The sequence below is a fragment of the Carettochelys insculpta genome, chromosome 6, assembly GCF_033958435.1.
Source record: "Carettochelys insculpta isolate YL-2023 chromosome 6, ASM3395843v1, whole genome shotgun sequence".
In the NCBI taxonomy this organism is placed as follows: Eukaryota; Metazoa; Chordata; order Testudines; family Carettochelyidae; genus Carettochelys; species Carettochelys insculpta.
Genome location: NC_134142.1, coordinates 50,109,028 through 50,135,083, shown reverse-complemented (window position 1 = coordinate 50,135,083; position 26,056 = coordinate 50,109,028). Strand labels below are relative to the sequence as shown.

Here is a 26,056-nt window from a genome sequence, read left to right as displayed (position 1 = left end):
AGGAAGTTGTAATAGTTTAGACCAGTGCCTCAAACTTCATTATAACTTGATCCCTTCTGACAATAAAAAATTCTACAGGAGGAAGGAGGAGTAGGGAAGGCCAGAGTCTCAGGCTTGAACTTCATTTCTGGGTTGCAGGGCTCAGGCTTTGTCCCCAGACCTCAGCTGGTCCTGCATTAAGCATCCAAAGCCCAAGTTTGAGAAATGCTGGGTTAGACAAACCTGTCAGGAAGAATTAGTTATTACACATAGTTCGCTGATTGCAGGGGGGATGGACTAAATGACATCTTGGAGTTCCCTTTCAGTCTTACACTTCTATGATTATTTATTTTTGTTAAACATAGCACATAGTAACTTCACTTATGGACCAGAACCTTAATTAGCTAGACAATGTACAAATATAGAACAAAATGACAGGCCTTGCCCCTAGCAGCTTACAATTCCAGTATAAAATGAGACAACAGATAGACAGAAACAGATGCAGTAGTATAAGCAAACAATGAGACTATATCAGTCTGCATGATCGTCTGTGATATCATCATACAAGTGATCTAACATTTATCAAGTTTGTTAGCACTCACAGAAAAGGAAAGTTTTAAGGAAGACCTGAAAGAAGATAATCAAGTAATTTTGTGGATTTTTAAAGGCAACTCTTCCCAGATCTGAGAAACAGCTTAGGAGAAAGCATAAAGGAGCTTGTTGGAAAGACTGACAAGAAGGTGACAGAGGCCAGCATTGGGACACTATCTAGTAGATCAGTGTTTCTTAAACTTTTTGAGACCATGAAACACCAAACTACAATATTTTTATATGCTGAACACTCATGAACATTTTCTTAAACAAAACCCAAATAGCAACATATGCTGCAAAAACAAAATGAAGTAATTTAATCAGGTATCACAGCAATTATGAAGTAAAATTGTATGCAGTTTTAATAAAAGAAAATATACACCATCAGTGTATGATATTAAAAAAGTGTCAGACGCTCACAGCACACCTGCGAGTTGTTCACAGAACATCAGTGTTCTGTGAACACGGTTTAAGAAACACTGTAGTAGATTGTGTTCACAGAAAGCAATTCAATATACACACATAAGGAACATATGTTGCAAAGTACAAGGAAATAAAATCAATTTAAACATGAATTAAAACTAGGAACCATTGCACATACATATATTAAAATACGAATACATACTTAATGTATAGCTTTAAGACTGGATTCAAGTCAATAGTAACACTGCCCATCACCAATGGCAATAGAATCAAGACCTTTATGGGGGAAAAAAAGCTAATTACAAAACTGCCAACCAATTTAAAAAAAGTGGTACTGTACACAGTGTTTTAACAAAAGGAGTTCATAGGTCAAGTTGCAATGGAAAGATAGTGTTTGCACTTCCCCAATCTTGATCCATTTCCCTGGCAAACAAGAACAGCCTCAATTTTGCTCTAAGACAGTCATTTCAGTGATCAGAGGGAGATGGGGACTCCTGCAGTGCAAGAAAACTAACCAAACCCTACTTCTGCAAGCCAAAACCCACCAACTCCAGCTGTGTGAAAGAAGACAACACAGATGGTGCTAAAACCACCCATCAATGTAAGGTCCTCTCCCTACGTGCTTCAAGGTAGCAGTGTTTTCTCTTGACAAGCTAAAGATGGACACATTTCACTACTCTACCCCCTCTCTGAACAGTTTAAGCCCCTGCCTGCATTGCAGACAAGGAGCTGAAGACACCAAGACAACACTCTTCTAGCCCAGGTATTGCTTTTGTCCTGTGCATTCAATACATCCAGTGGAAGGACCCACAAAGAGGAACAAATGAAGGTCTGAGTGTTGCATACCTGAAGCAGAATTTCCCTATCCTCTTTCCTAATTGGTTAGGGACAGAACAACAGAAAGTGATCTAACTCTACCCCTCCTTAAATCTCCACACCCATAGTCTATATGGAGTGAGTGAAAGAATTCTCTACAGTTGCCCAGTGACAGGAATCTGAATGCTAAACAGGAATCTCAGGGTACATCTGCACATCAGCGTAAACCCGTGCTCGTGTCTAAGCTAATGCCTAACTCTCCATGTGTCTATACTGCAATCACATTAATGAAGCATTCAGATTCTGAGTCCCGCTACCCTGAAGGATCCAAGCTAGAGTTACACCAGGACCCAGGGCCTGAGCCTTAATATTTTGCACTGACATGCTTGACATAGGTCTCGGGAGTCAGCCAGAGGTATCCCACAATTCCATGGGACAATTTCCGTGGTCCTTTCTATCCCATCAACCTACAATCCACTACGCTGAAAATGGAAGCCACTCCCATGCTACATATAGCAGCAGCTCACGGTCAACCCACTGTCTTCTGATCAACAATCTACAAAGCACTACAAGGGTTTGCAATGAAAGTCAACTGATCAAGACTTTCATGAAGTGAGCTGCTTCCTAGTAATTGAGGAGGAAGGGGGAAATAAGATTTCCCACAGTGCAAGATTGCCCTAGGGCGGAGTGGCCAACCAGCTAGGGACTATGAGGTATGTGGATAGAGTGCAAAGAGCCAGGTATTAGGTAAAAATAAATATATATCTAGTTATCTAGATAGATAAAAATAACTATTTAACACCTGGCTCAATGCCCTCCCTATTCCCCAGAGCCAGCCAGCCATCCACTCTAACCCAATGCCCCATCCTTCCCCCAGAGCCAGGCACCTCACACCCCCTATTCTAACCCAATCACCCTCCCCTCCTCCAGAACCATGTGCCACAGCTCCCTGCTATAACCCCATCCCTACCCCCTCCCAAACTCAGGCACTCCCAGTGCGCCGCACTCTAAACAAATGCCCTCCATCTGCCCCAGAGCCAGGCAGCCCCAGTACCCCGCCACAACTCAATGCCTTCTCCCTCCCCTAGAACCAGTAACCCCCCAGCCGCTGCTCTAACTGAATGCCCTCTTCCAGAGCCAAGCGCACACACCCACAGACACACCCTTAACTCAATGCCAACAACTCACCAGAGTCTCTGCCACTACCGCTGCTGCAACGCGCTCCTCCCACCAAGCACTGGGGTGCGTGTGCAGAGCAGCGGACAGCACTCCTGCTGCATGGCTCCAAGGAAACGTATTTAATGGTTCAAGGAGCCATGGGCTGACCGCCTCTGCCTTTGTATTAGAACCAGGAGAAGGCATGAGAGCAGGGGGGTCTCAAATTCACAGCTCAGGGACCACCTGTGGCCTGAACAGTTTCACAGTCTGGGGAAGTGGACTCTCTGTTCTGCTCAGCCACCATCTCCTAGGCCAGCCTGGTCACCCCGCTTCACTGCAGGAGCGGAGAGCAGAACCCCCAACGCCAGCATGGGCTAGCTTGTGAGATGGAATTGGCGCAGAACAGGCCACTGTTCAGCTCCGTTTCCCCATGGCTCTCACTGAGAGCGCAGGGGGGCCTGATTCCTACTGCCAACCACCTATCCCAACCACGGCTCTACAGGCTAACCCGAGCATGGGGGACCATCCTGTCCATCCGCTCTGCACACACTTCTCCTGGGCCACAGACCTAGCACAAGAAGCTGATCTGGCTGCACTATGCTACTGGTGGTGGCATCAGGGGACTTCCAAGAGTTTAAATCACAAAAGGCAAGGCTGTGGGATAGAAGGTGGGGAGAAGAACTCAGGCCGCCAGATACATGGGGAAAAGGACAAATAGAGGGACCGCCCCCACCACCCAAGCCCTACTGGAGGGAGGGATGCCTGCTGGCCCATTAGGAGGACTTGTGGACTGCTACTGGTCCTAAGGCAGCCATATCTAACTTGCGTCCGGTGGGGGCTGCATGAGGGCCCCTGCATTTTTTTTTGTAGCTTGCAACCAGAAGTTAATATCTAACTGTGGCCCTCCCCATCACACCCCCTTCTCTGGCACACATGAGCAGGAGGGGGCAAGACAAAACACCAATCCTGCCTCCTTGGACTGTCTGTGTCTAGCGCATGCATATTAAAACCCCAGGGAGCCAAGAAGGTTTTAATATGCATGTGCAAGACACGAACAGCCTGAAGAGATAGGACTGGCGTTTATCAATCCCCCTGCCACTCACGCATGCCAGAGAAAGGTGTGCTGGGGTTTTAACACACATGTGCTGGACATGGACAGCCAGAGGATGCGGGATTGCTGTTTATCCCTTCCCCTGCCACTTTTGTGTACCACAGAAAGGTGTGTGACCATCTAAAAACAGGGATGGTGAAACCCAAATTAGCCGAGGAGAAGAAAGGCACTTGCCTCGGGCAACTGCAGGTAGAAAACTGCAGGGGGTGGAGCAAGGGGGAACTGAGGAGCACGAGGCAGAGTAATATGGGGAGGGGTACAGTGAAACCCATATTGGCCAAGGCGGAGAGGGGTGCCTGATTGGGGCAGCAGCAGGTAGGGAGCCATGGGGGAGGTGGAAGGAACAAGGGGCAACCAAGGAGCACAAGGCAGAGTGATGTATGGAGTGAAAACAGGGGTATAGGCAAGCCTCAAAGGGCCTGGGATTGGTGCATTAGGGGGCAATGCAAGCCACAGAGGGCCTTAGGTCAGTGCATGAAGGGGGAGCAGTGCAACCCTCAAAGGGCCAAGTGGTAGTGCATGAGGGACACTGAAAGCCTCAAGGGGCCTGGAGTCAATACATTGGGAGTGGAGGCAGTGCATGCTTCAAGGAGCCAGGGGGAGGTGCAACGGAGGCTGCACAGACGTAGGGGAAAATACAAGCCCCAAAGAGCCTGAAAGGGGAGAGAACACAGTACAGTAGGGGACTGCAGTGTAAACCCCAGAATGTCTAAGAACGAAGCGAAGAGAAATTGAGGAGGGGAGTGCAGTGAAAACTGGACAGGAGGCAGCCTAAAATGGGGAGGGGAATGCAATGCTTCTCTATCAGTGGAACTGAAAGAAAATCTCCATTCCAGACCTTGGAAAATAGCCACAGAAGTCGTGAGAGCCTGACCTGGTCCGTCTCCCCATCAAACGCTTCCCCTACTGGTGGCCACCCAGCCCCCCTTTCCTCGCTCCCTGATTCCTCTATGCAGGAAAAATAATGTTGGACTTTGATGGGCACACTGAAATGGGAATCTCCAACCTCCATATGGGGAGAGAGTCTGCTCTTTAGGCAAGGGAGGGGTTTCACTGTGTTGTACCCACCCTGTACAAAGGTGAGAGGGAAATACATAAAATCAGCCAAAGCATTAATCAAACCTGTTCACAATGATTGACAAAGCAAACGCTGTACAATGGAAATGTTCTGACTTAAGTATACCCCTTGTGACACAACATTAGGGCTGAGAGAAACTGATCACCACCAGCTCGCTGGTGGAACACCCCAATAGTCATTTTCTGAATCTGTACAGCTCCATTCCCCCCAAATACTGATTCTTTAAATTAACTCTTGCTGTTGTTCCTTCCAGTCACAAATCTCAAAGGCCATTCACTCATGTTGGTAATGCATGACGTTCCTTGTTTTTAGAGATGATGAAACTGGCAGCACAGAGAGTGCAGAGCTAGCCACAGAACGCAGGTGACCTGACACCTAGCTTTGCATGTTCACTGCAAAACCATCTGTTCCCTCTTTCTTCAAGATGTTTTGGCTCTTCTTCCTCATCTGCTTTTATATTCAGTGTTTTCTATCTCTTTTTTCCCCCCACTGCTAGATATCTCTACAGCTTTTTGAGCGATAAAAAATACTGAAATACTGGTATCACAGAAATGGTATCAGCCCTCTGGAAAGAATACTCAGGATGGAAATGGTGCAGGTTTTATTTTGAAAATTTCATGCTATTATATTTTATTCATATGCTACTATTGTATTTGATTCTCAGTTCTGAACAGAAAAAAAAGAGATTTAATATTTTTATTTATTCCCAAATAAAATCACAAAATATTAATTTATATCAATAAATATATATTCACTTCTACAATCATATGAATAATTACATGTTTATGCGAAATCTCAAACTTACAAAGTATCTCAAATTTTCACAGTACCCTGCTCTATTTGATTAAACAACGTCTGCTTGTTTTTATTTCAACAAAAAAGTTGCATATCACAAAAAAAGTGTAAAAGTACCTTAAATTTTTATTTACATTAAAATTATATATGAGCAAGTAATTTCATACATAAAATTTTATCAACTATTAAAAGTTATAAAAACAGTAAAATTAATATTAAATATCAAATTCTCAATTAAAATTATTGTATTATACTCAAACAAGACCTGAAAAATATTATAAAAAATACCTAAAACATGATCTAATAATAAGTAATTATGACTTTCTGATAGAAATACATTTTATTTGGTGGCCCTGAAGGCTATCAGTTTTCATCTGAGCAGCCCTCAATAAGCTTTGAGTTTGACATGCACCAAGGCAAACCAAGAGTGAGACTCCTGCACTAGAAATTCTGAGATATCAGGTCTTTGACTTGGGTCTGTGCTTTGCAGCATGGATGTCAGAGCCCTAAGTTTGAGCACAGGTCAGAAAAGTCTTAAAGTTAAAATACAATGAAGAAAGCAGGGTTCCCTAAAATGCATCAGCTGACTTGAGTCCAACGAACCCTGGGCTTACACTACAGTGTAGACATGTCAGATAAATAACCAGGATAGGTCTTTTTTATACATGGGAACGGACTAGCACGGATGTCTCAAGTTTCACACTTCACATTTTGTACCTGTGTCTAATGACAAACTCCTGTGAAAGATCTAACACTAATGACTTCTCCCTAATGACTGAATTCTTCCCTATACAGGTTATTCCTTTATCAAGCTGTGGAAACTCCACTGACTTCACCTCTGAGTGTCCCAATAATGCTGTCATTAGGGAGACAGGTTCTCCACAGGAAGTCAGGCATTCTAAGCCTTATCTAGCAGGTTCCCAGGGAACATGGGCAATTTCCCTGACAAAACAGGCTAAGTCAGGGTGTTGACCAATACAGCCTCAAAACCTGTTTAAACCAGGAAAACATGGAAAATAATTGCATCAGTGTCCAGCAAGTTCAACAAGCAAGAATAAATCTTTTCAAATTTTGCCTACATCTATTCAAAACCAAGGTATAGGCTCAATCTGTCCACTACATCAAAACTGGTCGGCTATAGACTACTCTGTGGCCAAATGGACCTAGACTAGTAGCCAACAATTCTTCATTACTGTCATTCATATAATTTAATTTTTTTTTCAAAAACTTTTGTTCAAATAATATTGAAAACAAGTCATATGTATGACTTCCTTGAGAAAATAAGAGAACCAAAATGCAAATATTGCCTTATTCAATATTACATATTACATATATTGGTGCGACACCAACTCACTTTCACATATTTATTAGCACTGTCCTAAATTAATTTATCAATTTACTGCCTTAGGTAACCACAACTCGAATATGCAACTAAACCTAACGTGTACCACTTTACACTTGGAGTTTTTAAAACAGAAAATGCTGTAAAGGTTAACTAGTTTTCTTATGATCTAACCTAGTAGAAACCTCCTCTGGTAAATACTATAACATCCCAAAACTCTTTCTACAAGAGGTCACTGACTTGGCTGGTAACAGAACTTCTGTAACAGAACTTTCTGACCTGTGCTCAAACTTAGGGCTCTGACATCCATGCTGCAAAGCACAGACCCAAGTCAAAGACCTGATATCTCAGAATTTCTAGTGCAGGAGTCTCACTCTTGGTTTGCCTTGGTGCATGTCAAACTCAAAGCTTACTGAGGGCTGCTCAGATGAAAACTGAAAACTGTGGTCCACAGGACCCTTCGTTGCTGTTAGAGATCCAGACTAACACGGCTACCCCTCCGATACTTGACTTCATATGAATGTTACTTTCCCCCAAATCTGTGGGGGAAAGCAGTCCAAGTTACATTGACCTATGTAGTTTGGAACACTGAATTTCAGAGTTTTTCTTTCATTTTTGGGTAACCACAGCCAAGGAAGGTCCTGTTGTCATGGATTCTGCAGAAGTTCTGTTACCACAGGACCCTTCGTTGCTGATTCATATGAAGTGAAAGTGTGTATTTTTCTGTAATTTTCTTATACCAAAAATAGAGTGGCAGCTATCTGTAGTACTGTTTACACAGAAAATAACACTTCTGGAAGTAGATTTCACTCTGTTTAAGAACCTATTTATATTTGGAATTTCCAATTTGGCAAAACATTAATACATATGCGTTGCACTCGATTACCTGTTCTGTTTATTCCGTCTGGAACACCTGGCATTGGCCATGGTCAGAAAACTGGATACTGGGCCTTTGGTCTGACCTAGAACGGTCATTGTTATGGTTTTAAAACAGCATTACTCTGGAAATACCTGCTTTTGCTGGCATTTGAAACAATCACATAAAAATAATGAACTTCAGGCAACTTGCTTCAGCCTTAGGTTTGCCACACCTGAAATTTTTCTTCTGTCTTTTTCTAATCGCAGCACCAAACACTTTCATAATCTGACATTCCAAATTTTAGGAGACATTAATGCTTTGCTAGGCAATTAAGTAAACGAGTTAGCAACATGAGCAATATCAACTCACCATCTCAAACAGCAATCCTATCAAATACAAATATACAAAGCTTAGCTTTAATATACTGTGCACATCTCAGCACAGTGCTATACTTTACAAATTTCACAAGTATTCTATGAGAATTCATGACATTAAAAAGTTACAAAAAGTACAAAATTAGGCAGTTGTTCTGCTACATAAAACAGCAATGGTAGCTAAAAAGCAAGTCAAGCATTAAGTACTATTTTAGAAATACTACACCTTCTACCACTCCACACTACTTCTTATATCTACCATTTTGCCTCAAAAGTGTGATGTTACTCACTGGCAAAAAGGTATAAAACAGTATTTGAAAACATCTTTCCTAATCCACCATGTTTCTTTGCCTGTAAAAGATATCAATTTTCTTGATATCTCCTTGGTCAAGTTTGTAACAGACCAGAGACAGGTGTGTGCAGCAACATATTACAGCAAGTAATTATTGCCACATTTTGCAAGTGTTGAAACTTGCTATTGCAATATTGGGTATCTGCACTCTGAAAATAAGAGTCATCCACTTAATCACATAAATATTTACCAATATACAATCCACACATCCACCCACAATAAATTATATACAGAGGTAACTGATACATATAATTTCATAAATAAGCAATTATTTAAAATTTTCACCTCTTTTAAATTGGTGGAAGGAGGAAACATCCCCAAACACACAGATTTCTCATCTCACATCAGACATCCTCTGGTAAAGGGTTGGCTATGTGGCCAAAAGAGACTGAGTAGAGTGCAAAAGACTGAACTCTGCCCCAGATTAATATCAATCTATATACGAAATTCATTCTCTGAAAGTTGCAGAATTACATTTTCAATTATGGTTTATGGGTCCAGATGGAATTATATACTCCCCTTAACCCACATCAGGGCTACGTCTACACATGAAGCCAACATCGAAATAGCTTATTTCGATGTATCAACATCGAAATAGGCTATTTCGATGAATAACGTCTACACGTCCTCCAGGGCTGGCAACGTCGATGTTCAACTTCGACGTTGCGCGGCACCACATCGAAATAGGCGCTGCGAGGGTACGTCCACACGCCAAAGGAGCACACATCGAAATAAGGGTGCCAGGCACAGCTGCAGACAGGGTCACAGGGTGGACTCAACAGTAAGCCGCTCCCTTAAAGGGCCCCTCCCAGACACAGTTGCACTAAACAACACAAGATCCACAGAGCTGACAACTGGTTGCAGACCCTGTGCCTGCAGCATGGATCCCCAGCTGCCGCAGCAGCAGCCAGAAGCCCTGGGCTAAGGGCTGCTGCCCACGGTGACCATAGAGCCCCGCAGGGGCTGGAGAGAGAGCATCTCTCAACCCCACAGCTGATGGCCGCCATGGAGGACCCGGCAATTTCAACGTTGCGGGACGCGGATCGTCTACACGGTCCCTACTTTGACGTTGAACGTCAAAGTAGGGCGCTATTCCGATCCCCTCATGGGGTTAGCGACTTCGACGTCTCGCCGCCTAACATCGAAGTTAACTTCGAAATAGCGCCCGACGCGTGTAGCCGCGACGGGCGCTATTTCGAAGTTAGTGCCCCTACTTCGAAGTAGCGTGCACGTGTAGACACAGCTCAGATGTCTATCTAATAACACTTGAACATTTGCACACTCAGTGAAGACAAATAATTGCCCTTACATACTAGCTACTTTGTTAATAGAGACAGACAGCCATGTTAGTCTGTATCTTCACAAAACAAAAAAGCAATCACGTAGCACTTTAAAGACTAACAAAATAATTTATTAGGTGATGAACTTTCATGGGGCAGATCCACTTCCAAAGCTGAAGAAGTGTGTCTGCCTCACGAAAAGCTCATCACCTAGTAAATTATTTTGTTCAAGTGCCACATGACTGCTTTTTTGTTGTGTTAATAAAGGTATTGAGGATGCTTTTAGGACAAACTATTTCTCCCATTTACTTTGAAAGGTATTCATGCAGACTCCCAACATGTATGTACAGTTACAGTACAACCTTCACAAATTAAATGTATAAATGCACACCTAAATTATCTGAAATAATGACATTTTAAACGTTACCCATAACTAAGCCCTGGAGTTAACTATTCATTAAATTAAAAAGGTGGTTCAGTCCCTTCACTGCTGTGTTATGTAAAAGGCCGGTCTACACTACAGAGTTAGTTGATGGAAGTTAGATTATGCTCATCTAACTATTGAAGTGTCTACACAAAAATTTACAGTAAAACTGTCCCACTATGCCAACTTAATACTACATCCAGGAAAAGCAGAGTCAACACTGATGCAGTTATGTTGACACTGTCACTGTAGACAGTATATTGCTTACATCAACTGTTTCTGGCTTTCAGAAGCCATTCCACAATGCCCCATGATGACGTGACTCAATGTAAGTGCTCCTGGTCAGGTTGCACACCATCAACACAAAGAGCAAAATCAACCTAATTACTGCAGGTGCTGTATGCTGACATAAATTTGGTTGACTTAAATTTGTAGCATAGACATGGCCTAACACAGGACAACACTGCTTCACCTCCAAAGAGTTGAGACCGTAAGGGGTGGGCAATGAAAAAAAGCGGTGGCCCACTAGGGTTAGAGCCTGGTGGGCTGCTGACCTTATATTTACCTGTGCCCCATAGATATTGGGCAATCGCAGCTCTTGTTGGTTGTGGCGCGATCTGGACAACGCTTTCCACTGCTCTCATTGGCCACAAACGTCAATCCACTGTTAATGAGAACTGCAATCACCCGACAGCTGTGAAGGAGTAAGTAAATATAGAGGTGGACTAACCCTAGTGAGCCAGCGTTTGCCCACCCCATTATATAAGTTCTGAAAACAAATTTTTAAACAAAAACTTTTATTTTAGAGAACATTTATCCAGTGCCCATGAAAACCAAGTGAGACAAAAGTTTTATGTCTAATCAGATCAACAAAAGAAAAGTGTGGTAGCACTGTTCGTCTTCTCTCTATTTGCATGTCCCCATTATCTGTCACCTGCAGAGCATGCTCATGAAATGCAGAAAATTATCCCTATGCTTCTACTTATACAGTAGAACATGAAACAAAGAGCAAATTAATTTAATTTTGATGGTGAAAAAGTTCCCGGACTCCCTGAGAAAGACAAAGAATTACTGCAAATTCAACCAGCTGCACAGGCACTACGTTTTAATCTTACAAAATTATTTGTTTGTCATCTACTTTTATAAAGTCATTTGTAAAGGATCAATAACATTCAGGTTAAATGAAATGGGAAAAATCCAGTAAACTAAAGAACACTAAAAATTTGGAAAATCACACAAAGAGTAACTTGCCTCTAAGAAATCCAATTCTTATCCTATATTGTCTCATATGACAATTATAGATATGTATTTCATATTACTAAAATAAGTTTTTCAACATTTACATATGAGACCTCAATTCTTCGAAGACTTAATTTTATCTATGTGGAATACTCATATTAGCATCTAGAGGACAACTCACAGGAGTGTTTGCAGGATTAGGGCCGCTAAAAGAGGGCTGTTCTCATCGCTTATGGCTTCACAGTTATAGTTCTGGCACTAATCCTAAACTGATGATAATGGTCTCCCTAAAACACTAACCCATGGGATATAGCTTCCCATATATTTGATATCCAAAGAGTCCTGTAGTGCTCAACAACATGACACCTAGAAACCAAACACAAGTCAGCAGCAGTACTGTATTTTCAGTATGATACAGCTTTAAAGAATTTGGACCATTTTTATACTTATAGTACAGTGAGATGTAAAGCTATATGAACACAATATATCTTAACAGCTGGTCCTAGAAATTCCAACGTCAAGAAATTAAAGTCAGTGTGCCCAAACTGATTTTAGAAGCAACTAGATCAGAAAAGCTGAATATAGTAAGACAAAAGTAAGTGATGTGAATAGCACTACATCTTCAATGGAACAGTAAAACTACAACCAAACCAGAACAAAATATATAATTCTCTTTTTACATCAAGACTGACAGATCTGGTGATATGTCAAACTGCCCAAGCGCTGATACATTTGTCTCTTCTGAAGATCAAACACTTTATATAAGCACATCAGTAATTGCTGTTGTGATTTATAGAAGTTTTTTTTAAAACACAAAACAAAACAAAAACAGAGTTAAAGTAATACTTTATGGCAAGCATTACTAAAAGAGTGAATGTAATCACTATTATTTAAAGGTATACTTAGATTTGTACGATAAAATTTGGACCTATAGAAGTTTGCCACACCAGTCTCTCTATTCTTCTCCCATACAGAATAATTATTCAGCTGTACATGCATTCATTCATTACATACAGAGTCCCAATTACAGCACACAACCTTAGTTCTAGAATGTTTAACAGCATAGGACATTTTATTTCAGGACACAGCTGTACTTAGAAATGTATGTAGCAATACAACTGTACTTATTACTTAACATACTCAAAACAGGAAATATTTACAATGACATCCAGTAGAATGAGAATCAGACACCATATAAGCATCCGTTTTAAAAGATTTGTTCACTTTCTTACGTTTTGCCCCGACAAACCCACACCACAACTACACCTTTTAAGGTAGTGATAGTCTCGACTGACCTCAGCTGTTCGGTTGATATAGAGCCTCCAGGAGCTGGGAAGACCAGACAGCCCATGCACTGTCACCGGGAAGCTCCCATACTTAGGCCGTGGGCCTGGTTTGAATCCTCCCCTTTCCAGGGATGTAGGAGCCTTAACACCTCGTTCCCAGGGTGTAGTGGGAAGATTGAGCCCTTGGGAGATCTGGGGGGGCGGGGGGGGGGTCTTGCTCCCAGTTCCCCGCAGACAGAGATGTAGACACAACCGGCCGCAGGGCAGCCCCGGGTCACTGCAGCAGTCAGAGCGCACCCTCCCTCTGCTTGAGAGGCAGCGCTCGCCCGGACTCGCCGTCGGCTTCCACCGGCACCGGCAAGCCGCGCGTGCGGGAAGCCTGAAAAGCAGGATTGGCTCCAGAGCCAGGAGCCCAGGCAGGCGCCATACTGGAAACTAAAATGGCTGCCCCGGGGACAGGACCGCATCTCAGGCCGTGAGGGGCTGCGCCTCTGCCTGCCCCGCTGCCCAGGGACATCGCCTGGCCCGGCGCGCTTCGGACAGGTACCGTCCTGAGCAGGCGGCCTCGGGGACCAGCCTGCTCCACGGGCCAGGTCTGCCGCCCCTAGCGCTCGGCCCGCTCGCTCCCCGCCCCTCGCAGCTGGAGCCGGTCCCCCGCGGAGCTGCCCCTGCCCCTACCTGCAGCTCGGCCCGTTCCACCTCCCAGTGCGCCCTCTCCATCTCGAAGCGGGCCCACTCGTGCTGGATGTAGTGCAGGATCCCCGGGATGGTGTAGTGCTGGGGTCGGGACAGCTCCGCGCGGTCCCCCGCGTCCTGACCCGCCGCTGCCGCCGGGACCTGGGGCGACTGCCCAGCTCCGCCGCCTCCAGGCCCTACGCAGCCCGCACCAGGCTGCACGTTCATATTCCCCCCGGGCTGCGGCGGCGGCGGCTGCTGCTGCGGTCTCGGAGCGGCCGCCATCCCGCCTCCGGGGTGCTCGTCCATTGTCCGCGGGAGCCCTCCTCCTCCTCCGCGTCCCGCTGCGGGCCGGGGCAGCGGCGCCGGCTGGGGGCAGGCAGAGGGGGTGGGCCGGGCCCGGAGAGGTGGGGGAGGCTGCGCCGAGCAGTATCCGGGTGTCAGAGCAACGCCGAGCCGCCACCGGCCGCCATTACAGTCTCCGATCCATCTCTCACCCACCCACCGCGGGGAGGGAGGGAGAGCCGCGCGGGGCGCGCCGGGAAACACCCGGCCCAGGCCGCTGACGCGCGCATGCGCACCGAAGGCGGGGTTGGAGGGAGCGGAGGAGGGGACCGGCTGCAGCTGAGGGTGTCAGTCTGTACGGCCCCCGCCCAGCGGTGAGTGAAGTAAGTGACATAATAGCACAGGAGCTGGGGGTGGGGGGCTGCTGCTGTCGCCTCAGGTGGTTCCACCTCCCCTCGGCCGGGGGCTGCTGTGAGCTGTTCTGCCCAGGCGAGCGGGAAGCTGAATGTTAGACGTGTCAGCAGCCTCTGGTGGGGGAAGTTCCCGCCTGCCCCCTCCTCCCCAGCCTCCCACGTGGGCACAGGGCGCCCCCCGCTCTGCCGTGTTAAAACGGGCTCGGCTCGCAGGCTCCGTCAGCCGCCCGCCGTGCTCGCAGCCCGCGTCCCCGGGACTCCCCGACAGCTACTGGCCCTCCGGGACGGGGGCGGCTGGGGAGTCACTATTCTTTCTCCCCGCTCCCTCGGGTCGCCCAGCGGGAACGAAGGGCCCTGTTGCGGTCAGGCTCGTGTCAACTGAAACGCGCAACAAAAGCCCGTAGCCAAGGAAGGTCCCGCTTGGGCGAAGGAAGAAACGGAACAGTGGAGGAGTCCCCTGCAGCCCAGGGCAACTGGGAGCCCTGTGCTTGGATCTGTTAAAAGTGGGTCAGGTAATTTCCCTTATTGAATCTAGTGGAGAGAGTGCGAGCGCTTTTCTTCTGGGCTGGGCTATTTACTGAGCACGACAGGTAGCGAGACCCCCATGTCCTGATTTTGTAGGAACAGTCTCGCTGTTTAGGACTTTGTCTTACATAGATGCCTTTTGTCCGTCACCCTGCCCTGATTTTAAACACTCGCTCTCTATCCACCCTAGTCATGGTTTAATAAAAAATAGAATCTCTTGTTAAGGATAAGTAGTTAACACATTTCAAGTCACCATTCACTGGTCTCTTTCACCAACAAAAATTGGTCCAACAACTAATTGTGTCTCTCTCTAATATCCCAAAACTGCCATGGCTATGCTTACACTATGTACAACTAGATCAGACACAGCTTTAGCAAAGAGCCACTGGGTAACCTTATTGGCCCTTTCTTCCTTATGAGTAGTAATGCCAAAGCAATCGTGGTCCAAAATGTAGGTGGTCTGGGATTAAGCTTTTACAAAACCAAAAAGCCACTGCAAATATGATTTAAATATAAAAGAAAACAGATTTTATTATTTCAGGGTTTTTTAAACAAACTTACCTGCTATATTTGAAACTCAAACCTTGCAGCATTCTGCTAGTACAGGAGAACTCAAAAGTCAAGAGCACTAGAAATGGACTAATGAAAGTGGGTATTGTATTTTGTTGTCTTAGCAGAAATGCAAAAATATTGAAAAATTACTTTTTGGCTTTAACAATATAAGATGTAATTTGCCTTTAAATAAGATTTCTGTTGAATATATTTTTAAACAGATAATGAAACTTCTGTAAACTTTTTATATAGCTGCCACACATCATTCTTGAAGGGACAACTTTGATTTTTGAATTAATTTTAGGCAATATTTTTAAATCTCCCAGTTATGAAGGATTTGGTTAATGTAATTCAATGAGGTGGTTATTTATTTATATAGTTATTTCAGAACTCTTCACACTAAAGACATTTGGAAAAAAATTGACCTTGCTACAACTACTTAAGTTCCACCAGTGATAACATGCAGAACCTTAGAATAAGTAAGGCCAAAATGTCACAGCCTCGGTAGGGTGAAATTAAGCAATTATGTTTATCACAAACCCAAAGAGATTTTAACTGTCCCATGTTTATTTGACAATTCACTGCATGTCACCCATAACTAAATAAGTTTCTCTATCTTCCATACATGCATAAGTGCCCTATCTTTAACATTTTCCAATGGTAGAGTATCAGTTGCTCAAAGTGAACAGAAAACATGTTTAATCATATCTATCTGCTCGCATGCCTATATTGCCCTCTTCTGTCTTACCAGTAATGACTCTTCCTAGCTAGATGTTGCTTTTGTTAATTCCTTTCTGGAATGCCCTCCTCAGTCATTGTGTCACTTCATCTTAAAGCTTCACCTTAAAATGTTCCTGGCTGCTTTAGTCTGTGCTCCCCTTTCCATGTTAGCAGATTGTTCCATTTGCCACAGATAGAAATTACTAATCTGCATGAACACATGCTTACCCAAATCAGCCTTTTTCTTTTACTCAACTCTGTCTTTTCATAAAATACATTTGTGGCCCCAACAAGGATCAAATTCACAAGGGTAGGAACAGGCCAGGTGGGGCTGGGGCTTTGGGGTAAGTGGGGGATTGAGTCCTTGGCAGAGTCCCCCTTATATGTTAGCAAATCAGGGCCTGTGTTCTGTGCTACTTCATTTGAAGGGCCTAATCCAAAAATGTATTGACAGGATCATTTTAAAGACTTAATCTCCTTGTTTAACAACTGAAATAGGTAAAAGGCAGTAAAATAGGATTACCGTATTTGAATTATCAAAGAAGAGGATACCCCTAAGAGGGAGTAACACTTTAATACAACATGAGTTGGTAAATGCTGATAGAGATACTATCTACCAACACATTAATGTGTGTGTATATACACGAGAACACATTAATACAACATGAGTTGGTAGATACAGTTACAGTCCCTCAGGAATCAGAGGGGTAGCCGTGTTAGTCTGGATCTGTAGAGCAACGAAGGGTCCTGTGGCACCTTATAGACTAACAGAAAAGTTTAGAGCATGAGCTTTCGTGAGTTAACTCACTTCTTCAGATGCTGGTTCTGGAAATGTGCAAGGCCAGGTATAAATAGGCCAGAGTAAGGCTGGGGATAACGAGGTTAGCTCAGTCAGGCAGGCTGAGTTGTATTGTCATCGGTAGATCTGGAGTGTACTCTCTTTTTGAAAGTACAAATATGGTGACCCTAAAGTAAAATCTCAAAACAAAATTTCCACTAGTTATCAGTATGGAGTGAAAAGTGGGAAAGATAATTGCTTTTAAAATGCGGTTAACTCTTTGGCAGCGTCAGTACATAATCGTTAGATCCTGGTCCATATGCATGCCGACTCCTTGGCAGTTGAGAAGCTGAGGGTGACTTCTCTGTAATAATAGGGACTTTCTGCTTTGGGGATTTTCTTCCAGGTTCATGAACCTCAAATTGAAGGCCGTATCTTCTCCACCTATGGCTTCTGAGAAGCTATTACAGCTCCATAGTTGGTGTAACTCACATAATAATAGATGAGGATGGTGACTCAAATTACTGTTATTGTTAAATATCAATAATGCTGCATGATGCTTTACAAAGATTTGATAACAAAGTCCTACTCCCTAGTCATATTCAAGACTGGCAGAAAAATGCGTTGTGTGTGAGCTCTCCTCTCTCACTGTACACTTTACTTTCTATAGGATCATATACAGATAATCTGATTGTCAGAGTTCTCAGTATAAAATCATTTGTACAAACGCTTTTGCTCTCACCGTGTCATCTGCTTTTGTCTTTCAGAGTCTCACTTAGGATCTTCCCCTTTCTGATCTTTTACCTTCATCTATCCCCTTACAACTCATCCTTACTTTTCATTCATTTAGGTACTTCTGTATTTTACTTCACACCTGTTCTCTTTCCTGCTTTCTCTTGCTGATTTTATTCCCAGATAGTTATGCACTTGTGTATGTGCTTACGAAGCACATAATAACAATACAGCCTGAACTCCAAAACATCATATAACCAAGGTCATGTCTTCACTAGTGGGGAGAGATCAGTGTTGCTACAGTTGATTGATTTAGCAGGTCTAGTTGAATTGATGGTAGAGTGCTCTCCAGTCTGGTACTCCACCTCACTGAGAAGAGCAAATGAAATTTTTACATACCCATCATAAACCGTGGCAACAATCACTTATACAGAAATCCAGTTCCACCAACATAACTGCAATCAAGCAGAATGCAAATAGTAAAACATAAAATGATCTTGGAAAAGAAGGGGCAGAAATTCAGAATGTAAACTTGAGGACCATGAAATCCATGTACAATGGAAAAGGAAATTCTTAAAGTGTCACCCACTTCTCATTATCGTAACTGCCCACAGCAAAGAGAATAACAGGAAACTGCAGAGGTTAAGGAGCGCACCAAGTCACTTTGATAACTTATTGTAACTCTGGAAACATGCATAAATACAAAAATAATTAAAAGATGAAAGCACACCTCTGGGAAAATTAACTCATTTAAAAGCCTAAAATTCTGTTAATATCCCAGGATTTTTTTCCCCCTACATAATGGATGGGTCTATACTTGCTCCCAGCTTCAAAGGGGGCATGTTAATCAGGGTGACAGGAGATTACTAATGAAGTGCCGCAGTGGATAATTTTCCCCTGTGGCATCTTCGAAGCTTCAAACTTCGAAGTACCGACATGCGTGTAGCTACAGGCGCTTTAAAGTCCATTTACTCCTCATGCTACACACATGTGAAGTTTGAGACTTCAAAGTTGCCACAGAGGAGAATTAGCCTAATGAAGTGCTGCATATTCATCGCAGCACTTCATTAGTAATCTCCTGTCACCCTGATTACCATGCCCCCTTCGAAGTCAGGCAAGTGTAGACAAGCCCAATGTGAGTCAAAGTGACTGAGGCTGACATGGTTTAGATTGATGTATTAGTAGTTAGCCCAGAGAACAGACAAATCTGAGTGTAATTCATTGAAATAAGTACTTTCCATGTCAGAATTCCAACTGGATAAGGGATGGAAAAAGAGGTTCCAAAATGAGCAGTGCAACCTGGATCAAAACACCATAAATAGAAAACTCGCCTAACAGTTAAAAAACAAAACAAAACAAAAAAAATTAGGTTTTCAAATTGCCATTTTGCATACATGCTGTGCGCCTTTCGGGTTGTTCCATGGGAAAAGAAAGAGACTCTCCACAAATTTAATTGCTGCTGATATGACAATCTATTGTCCAGGAGCCTGCAGTGAAGTACCAATGCCTTTTGTATCAGCCAGTGCTAATGTTGGTTTGGGGGAAGAGGGAGGAAATATATGTAATAAATACAAAGTTCTTCACTTGAATAGAATTTCACTGATATATTGCCTTTGTTTAAGATATGCAAACTTATGTTTTAAAATAAGAATCTTTAACAGTAGCATTGTTTAAAGATTAGCATAAATTTGAGTATCATAAAACTGAAGATCATGATTTTATGTATTAAAGCTAAATGTTTAGTTGAACAGTTAAGTAAGGAATAGAATTCTAAGTCTAATTTTTAAAAAAAGGTTAGTGAATTAGTCTTGAAATATGGCATTCGTGGAGTGTCTTATTTCACAGATAAGTCATCTCTTAGTCACATTTTAAGAGCAAACCCTAAAGAATTGCAAAACTTTGTTTTAGAATGTGACGTAACTAGTGCCCTGGGCATGAGGGCAGCCAACCAGGCCACCAAAGTGGCTCCATGTTGCATACATCTGATTTGAATAAAAAGTGCATAAACACATAAAGACTTCCCTGCAGCAACCTCAGGCCATGTTCAGTGTTTGCATGGTATTTATTAGGCATACCAAGGGAAATCAGTGAAATATTTGATGTAATTAATTATAGAGAAGTTTTTAACTCCACCACGAAGCCACTGCGAGCTCCATGCCAGTCCCCAGCATGGATGAAGGAGGAGGGTTGGTCAGATGTGTGTCGATCCGCTGACTGTCAAACAACAATACAAATGAAATCTGATGCTAGTACAACTAAATGTTAAAAGATGCCATCTCAGACGTTGCCCAGATAAACAAGGTCCGTGATACAATCGAGCAATCGGGGTTGGGTTGATAAGTTGGCTAATGAAAGAAAATTACAGCTAACACATATGGTATCCACTGGAACGTGGAACATCCGAACACTGTGGGCAACTGGAAAATTAGAGCTGCTTCAGAAGGAGATGAGAGATACCGATGGGATATACTTGGACTGGCAGAGATGCATTGGACGGCATCAGGAGAGATATGCGGTTGTGAAGTCATTTGGTCAGGAAACGAAACGAAGCATGAAGCAGGAGTTGGATTCCTTCTTAGCAAAACAGCTAGAAGAGTACTATTAGGCTAGAAACCAGAGAGTGCAAGAATGATGGTAACGAGATGTGAAGCAAAACTGTTCAACACCTTAATCATTCAGGTGTATGCACCTACGTCGGACAGTACGGAGGCAGAGATTGAGCTATTCTATAAAGGCTTGACAAAGACGGTGGAGGAGATACTGAAGAAAGATGGGTTGATCATTGGAGGAGATTGGAATGCGAAGGTTGCAACAGATAATGAAGGTTGGGAGAGAGTCATGGGAATGTTTGGATATGGAGAAAGAAACGAATGAGGTGAGAAACTGCTAGAGTTTGCTACAGAGCATGAGGTGGTGATCTTCAACACAGGATTCTAGCAAAAGGACTATAGGAAGTGGACGTGACGATCAAATGACGGGAAGTCCAAGAACATGATAGATATGATTTTGATAAGAAGAAGATGGATAACATCAGTACAGCAGTGCCGAACTTTCCAAAGAGCGGATATAGACTCAGACCACAGTCTAGTGATTGGAAACATCAAGATAAAACTCAAAAGAAAATGTAAGATACATTTTAAGAAAAGAAGAGATGTGGCGAGGCTATGTGAGGAAGAAACAGGGAATGCATACAGAACAGCACTCGAAGAGAAGATTAAGAATATCGCCACAGAGAAAGACCTAGATAAGAGAGTCACAAGGATAGCCATCACTATAGAAGAGGCAATTGAACAGAGTGTTCCAGAAGAAGAAAAGATCAATAAGAAGTGAATTACCCAGGAGACACTGAAGTTGGTTCAAGAGAAGAGTGTGTTGAAGATCAGAAGAGATGTTTCTGAGATGGCAGAACAGCAATATAGGATGAAGTGCAATGAGGTAAGAAAAGCAGCCAGAAAGGATAAGGAGAAATGGTTAGAGGAGCAATGTGAAGATATAGAGAGGTATTACAGCCAATGTAAGACCAGGGAGGTGTATAAGACAATTAGAAATATTAATAGGAAATGGCAGCCAAAGCAGATGGCTATCAAAGATGAGAACGAAGAAGTGCTCATGAACAGGGAAAAGATTGTGCAGCGATGGACGAGATATTGCACCGATCTATACAAAGCACAGTTGGACCCGAGTGTCTTGCAGAGACTGATTGAAGAATTGAAAGAGATATCTCCCCCAAGCATCGAGAGTGAGACTGATATTTTGAAGGAGGAAGTAGAAAAAGCAGTGAAACAACTAAAGAACAACAAGAGCCCTGGAAATAAGATTACGGGAGAGATGATCAAATACGGCGGAGAAAGCACGACTCAGGAAATACACCGACTATATAATATAGCATGGAAGGAGGGGAAGGCACCTAAGGAATGGACAAGATCTGTGCTAGTGACAATACCCAAGAAAGGAAGTACATTGGAGTGCAAGAACTACAGAATGATTGCCCTAACAAGTCATCTAGGTAAGGTGCTGATGATGATACTGACTCAGAGACTGAGATTGCAGATAGAAGAATGAATAGCAGACAAGCAAGCGGGATTCAGAAAAGATAGAATTACCATACAGCAGATATTGGCACTAAGGCTGATAGTGGAGAAAGCTCGATGAAAGAACAAAAACATAAATTTGCTTCGTCGATTTTTTCAAAAGGCATTTGATAGTATAGATCAGAAAGTGACTTGGGCAGTGTTGGAGTCATATGGAGTGGATAGCAGACTGATACAGTTGTTGAAGGTTATCAATGATAATGCAGAGGCAGCGGTGAGAACGTGCAGGGAGTTGGGAAGCTACTTTAAAACAAGTAGAGGTACAAGACAAGGAGATCCAATATCGCCAAGTATCTTCATCGCACATCTGGAGAGAGGGATGGACAAGATCAAGGAAGAGGCAGAAGAGATATCTGTGTACAGGAAAAGAATTAATACCTTGAGGTTTGCGGATGATATAGTTATCATTGAGGAAGATAAGGAGAAGGTAGCAAAAATGGTGCAGGTATTAAACGAAGAAGGGAAGCGGTATGGACTGATTAAGAACATTGATAAAACAAAAACAATGGTATTTGGAGGTAAGGAAATAGGAAGAAAGATCAGCGTCGATGGTATTGAACTAGAAAATGTGGAGAAGTTCACATATCTGGGGAGCAACATAACGTATGATCTAGACTGTAAGAAGGAAATAACGACTACAATAGCAAAAGCAAGAGCAAGTTTGAAGGCGACAGATAAGATCTGGAATAGCAAAGCAATTAGCTTAAGAATGAAGCTGAGTATCTTGAAAACGTGTGTATTCATCAGCATGTTGTACGGATGTGAGACGTGAATATTAACAGAGATGTGCTGTTCGCAGACGCTGCTGCTGTAGTGTCTCACACAGAAGACCAGCTTCAAAAACTGCTGGATCAGTTCTCCAAGACGTGCAAGGACTTTGGGCTTACCATCAGCCTAAAGAAGACAAACGTACTCGTTCAGGATGTTGCTGAATCCCCATCAATCAGCATTGACAACTATACGTTAGAGGTCGTCCACAAGTTCATTTACCTCGGGTCCACCATCACAGACACCCTGTCGTTGGACGCTGAGCTAAATAGGAGGATCGGAAAAGCAGCCACAACTCTGTCCAGACTCAGCAAGAGAGTGTGGAATAACAACAAGCTGTATGCTCGCACCAAAATGCAAGTCTACAGAGCCTGCATCCTCAGCACCCTCCTTTATGGCAGCGAGACTTGGACCCTGTATGCCCGCCAGGAAAAGAGGTTGAACGTCTTCCACTTGCGCTGCCTCAGGCGCATCCTTGGAATATCATGGAAGGACAGAGTGACCAACACCACCGTCCTCGAGCAAGCTGGAATCCCAACCATGCACACCCTCCTCAGGCAGCGTCGGCTCCGCTGGCTTGGCCACGTCCACAGGATGAATGATAGGATTCCAAAAGACATCCTGTATGGTGAGCTAGCCTCTGGCAAAAGACCTCCCGGACGCCCCCAGTTGCGCTACAAAGATGTTTGCAAGAGACACCTCAGAGAGGTAGACATCGAGCTGGACAACTGGGAAGAACTAGCAGACGACCACAGCAGATGGAGGCAGGGGTTACACAAGGGCCTTCAGAAGGGCGAGATGAGGATCGGACAGCTAGCAGAGGAGAAGCGAGAGCACAGAAAGCACACTAAGGACTTGCCAGACACCCACCACATCTGCAAGAGATGCAGCAAGGACTGTCATTCTCGTGTGGGTCTTCATTTTCAGTGTCTACTGTGACTATGAAGTCTTCAATTGAAACTATAAAGGGTGCGAGCCATAGTCTATGCAGACTGAAGGATGCCTACTACTACTACGGATGTGAGACATGGGTGATAACGAAAGATTCGAAAAGAAGAATATTGGTGTTCATAAGTTGTTATAGAAAGATTCTGAGAACAGGATGGTTGCAGAAGGTCACCAACGAGGAATTATATAGGAAGATACAGCCGAAAGAGAACCTGCTTGCAGAAGGTTATAAAACGGAAGCTACAACTATTTGGATATATTTGCAGAATGAACGACGAACGAAAAATCAAGACCCTAGTATTTGGCATAATGGACTGTTTGAATCGGAGAGGCAGACCCCACAGAGAATGGATAGATGATATAGTAGACTGGTGCAGAGCTAGTCTACAGAAACTAAGCCACTCTGCACTGGACAGGGAAAGATGGAAGGAAGTAGTGAGACATGAGACACCAATGGGCGCTGAGCCCATGGTTATTGATGATGATGATGAAGTTTTTGCTTTTAGTGAATAATAAGTGTCTGAAGATGATATGCATTTATTAAAGTACATACTTTGTGCATCTGAAACGTGCTTGGTTGATAGCTTGGGTGTTTGGACTTCTGTGGATACACAGAACAGATACAACTCAGGAAACTGCAGTACAGGCTTTGCCCTTCCAAGATGATTGAACCATTATCTGGAGAGGCTGTTGTTAGTTTTCTGTATTAACTACTGACCCGGACTAAGTTTTTGTGCCAATGTTTGACGGTGCTCCATGGATTGTGTACCCTACCAGTCGTGCACTTGAAGTCACTCAAAATACCTTTTCGATAATATTTCCAAGAGATGCTCTACAAGGCTATACTCTTAATCTGTGTCTAGACTGTGGGTTTCTGTCAGAAGCCTGGAGATCTCGCAACAGAAATCTACCACTCCAGGAGCCTTCTCTTGACATCCCAATCATCCTCGTTCCACAAGGAAAAAGGGATGTGTGTGCAGAAAGGTTTTTTCGCAACATTTGACCCCATGTAGATGGGTCAAATGTTGGGAAAGCCTCTCCTGACAGAAGTGTCAGCGGGGATATGCGAATGCTTTGCACAATTTGCATATCTTTTGCCAACAGTTCTCTTCAATCTAGACATAGTTTAAGCAGAGTATTTTTTTTAACTTTAACTACCACACAGTGCCAGAAAACATACCGCAAAGAAAATGTAGACGAGAACTTAGTTATTTTCATTAAATCATTGAAGAAGATCATTTGTTTTAAGGGAAGTTTTACAAATATTTCTCATCCATCAGGTTTGTAAGGTTCTGTTGTGTTACAAGTTGTTTTGCATTCTCTGTGGCTGTAAGGTTTTGCTGCTTGTGAAATTGACATCAACACAAGGAAAATTATCTGTCTCTATTCCCTTTCTGGTGATCACAATATCTTGACATTTCCCATATTTGTCAGAAATTACTAAAGTCTTTTGACAGGAGGGAAGACTATGCAATGGTAACTGCATTAGTCCATTTTCACTCTAGAGGTAAACAGTGTTTTACTCCAGCACATTTTACACTTCCCATTTGCCTTTGTAATTCTCCCCTCCCCTGCCCTTTTCTTGGCGTCGGTAAACAATCTATCATCTGAGTTGATCATAATGAGTATATCCTATTTACTTATGTTTCTCAGTTTCCCAAGCAGGCCAGGTATTGCTGTCAGGAACTGATAAAGCTTCTTTACAAGGCCCTGATTATATAAGTGATAGATTCTTTCTGGATCAGAGGGAGATCTTGCTCATAAAACAGACCCATTTTTTAAAAAAAGGCCAGTTCTGAGAGGCATTTTTTATGAATTAAAGGCTCCAAGTGAAATCTATTTTTTGTGATCTAAAGAGATGTCCAGTGGAAACTGAACTGAGACTGATAATTCATTTCAGATAGGCCACAGAACTGACCTCATATGGTTGTCTTCTTTCTTACTGAAATGAGCTGGATTTGTGCTAGTGATGTAAAAATAGAAGGCTCTGCATATCATTACTCATCTCTTGACTATCTGATTCCCCATATATAAAATTCTTATTACCGAGTCATAGAGTTAACATAAGCCAAGTTTTTGAAAAACAGGAATAGCCAAAATAAAAATACATACATATATATTTGAGTATGTAAGAATCACATTGTGAGAAATGCAGTCACTCACAAGAGTATCGTGGGGACTACACTAGAAAACTGGTAGCGATGATAAAAGGTATGATTCAAAATGTTTCACATGTAAAGTATTCGAAGACATAAAAACATAATTTTTTAGCCATTTTAAGATACAATGTCTTCAAGATCTGCTTTTTCCCCAAAAGGATTATGCGTATAAGAGGTCATATTTAATGAAGGCATGAAAGTAAGGCCTACCTCCAACAGGATCTCATCTCATGTGCAGTAGTAACTTTATACATGTATAACTGCCTGATAAGTCAATAGATAATAACAAATGAACTTCCCCCT

At 43.1% G+C, this 26,056-nt stretch overlaps 2 protein-coding genes across 12 annotated transcripts in view; one reads left to right on the top strand and one right to left on the bottom strand.

Annotated features, from left to right (window-relative positions):
* Window positions 1–14,300, bottom strand: part of STRN3 (striatin 3) — a 111,310-nt gene extending 97,010 nt beyond the window's left edge. The window contains exon 1 of one of the 3 annotated variants that reach the window (XM_074996896.1): window positions 13,786–14,300. In XM_074996896.1, coding sequence (XP_074852997.1) covers window positions 13,786–14,091 — 306 coding nt within the window. In that variant the 5' untranslated portion in view covers window positions 14,092–14,300. The remainder of the gene's footprint in view (window positions 1–13,785) is intronic. The other 2 variants (XM_074996897.1, XM_074996898.1) reach the window with 2 other exon arrangements.
* AP4S1 (adaptor related protein complex 4 subunit sigma 1) overlaps window positions 13,260–26,056 on the top strand; it is a 34,755-nt gene continuing 21,958 nt past the window's right edge. For 4 of the 9 annotated variants that reach the window (XM_074996899.1, XM_074996907.1, XM_074996906.1 and 1 more), the window contains exon 1: window positions 14,374–14,450. The gene's annotated coding sequence lies outside the window, so the exon portion shown is untranslated. Of the gene's footprint in view, window positions 13,651–14,373; window positions 14,451–14,709; window positions 14,993–17,884; window positions 17,906–26,056 lie in introns of those variants that run through there. The other 5 variants (XM_074996902.1, XM_074996900.1, XM_074996903.1 and 2 more) reach the window with 5 other exon arrangements.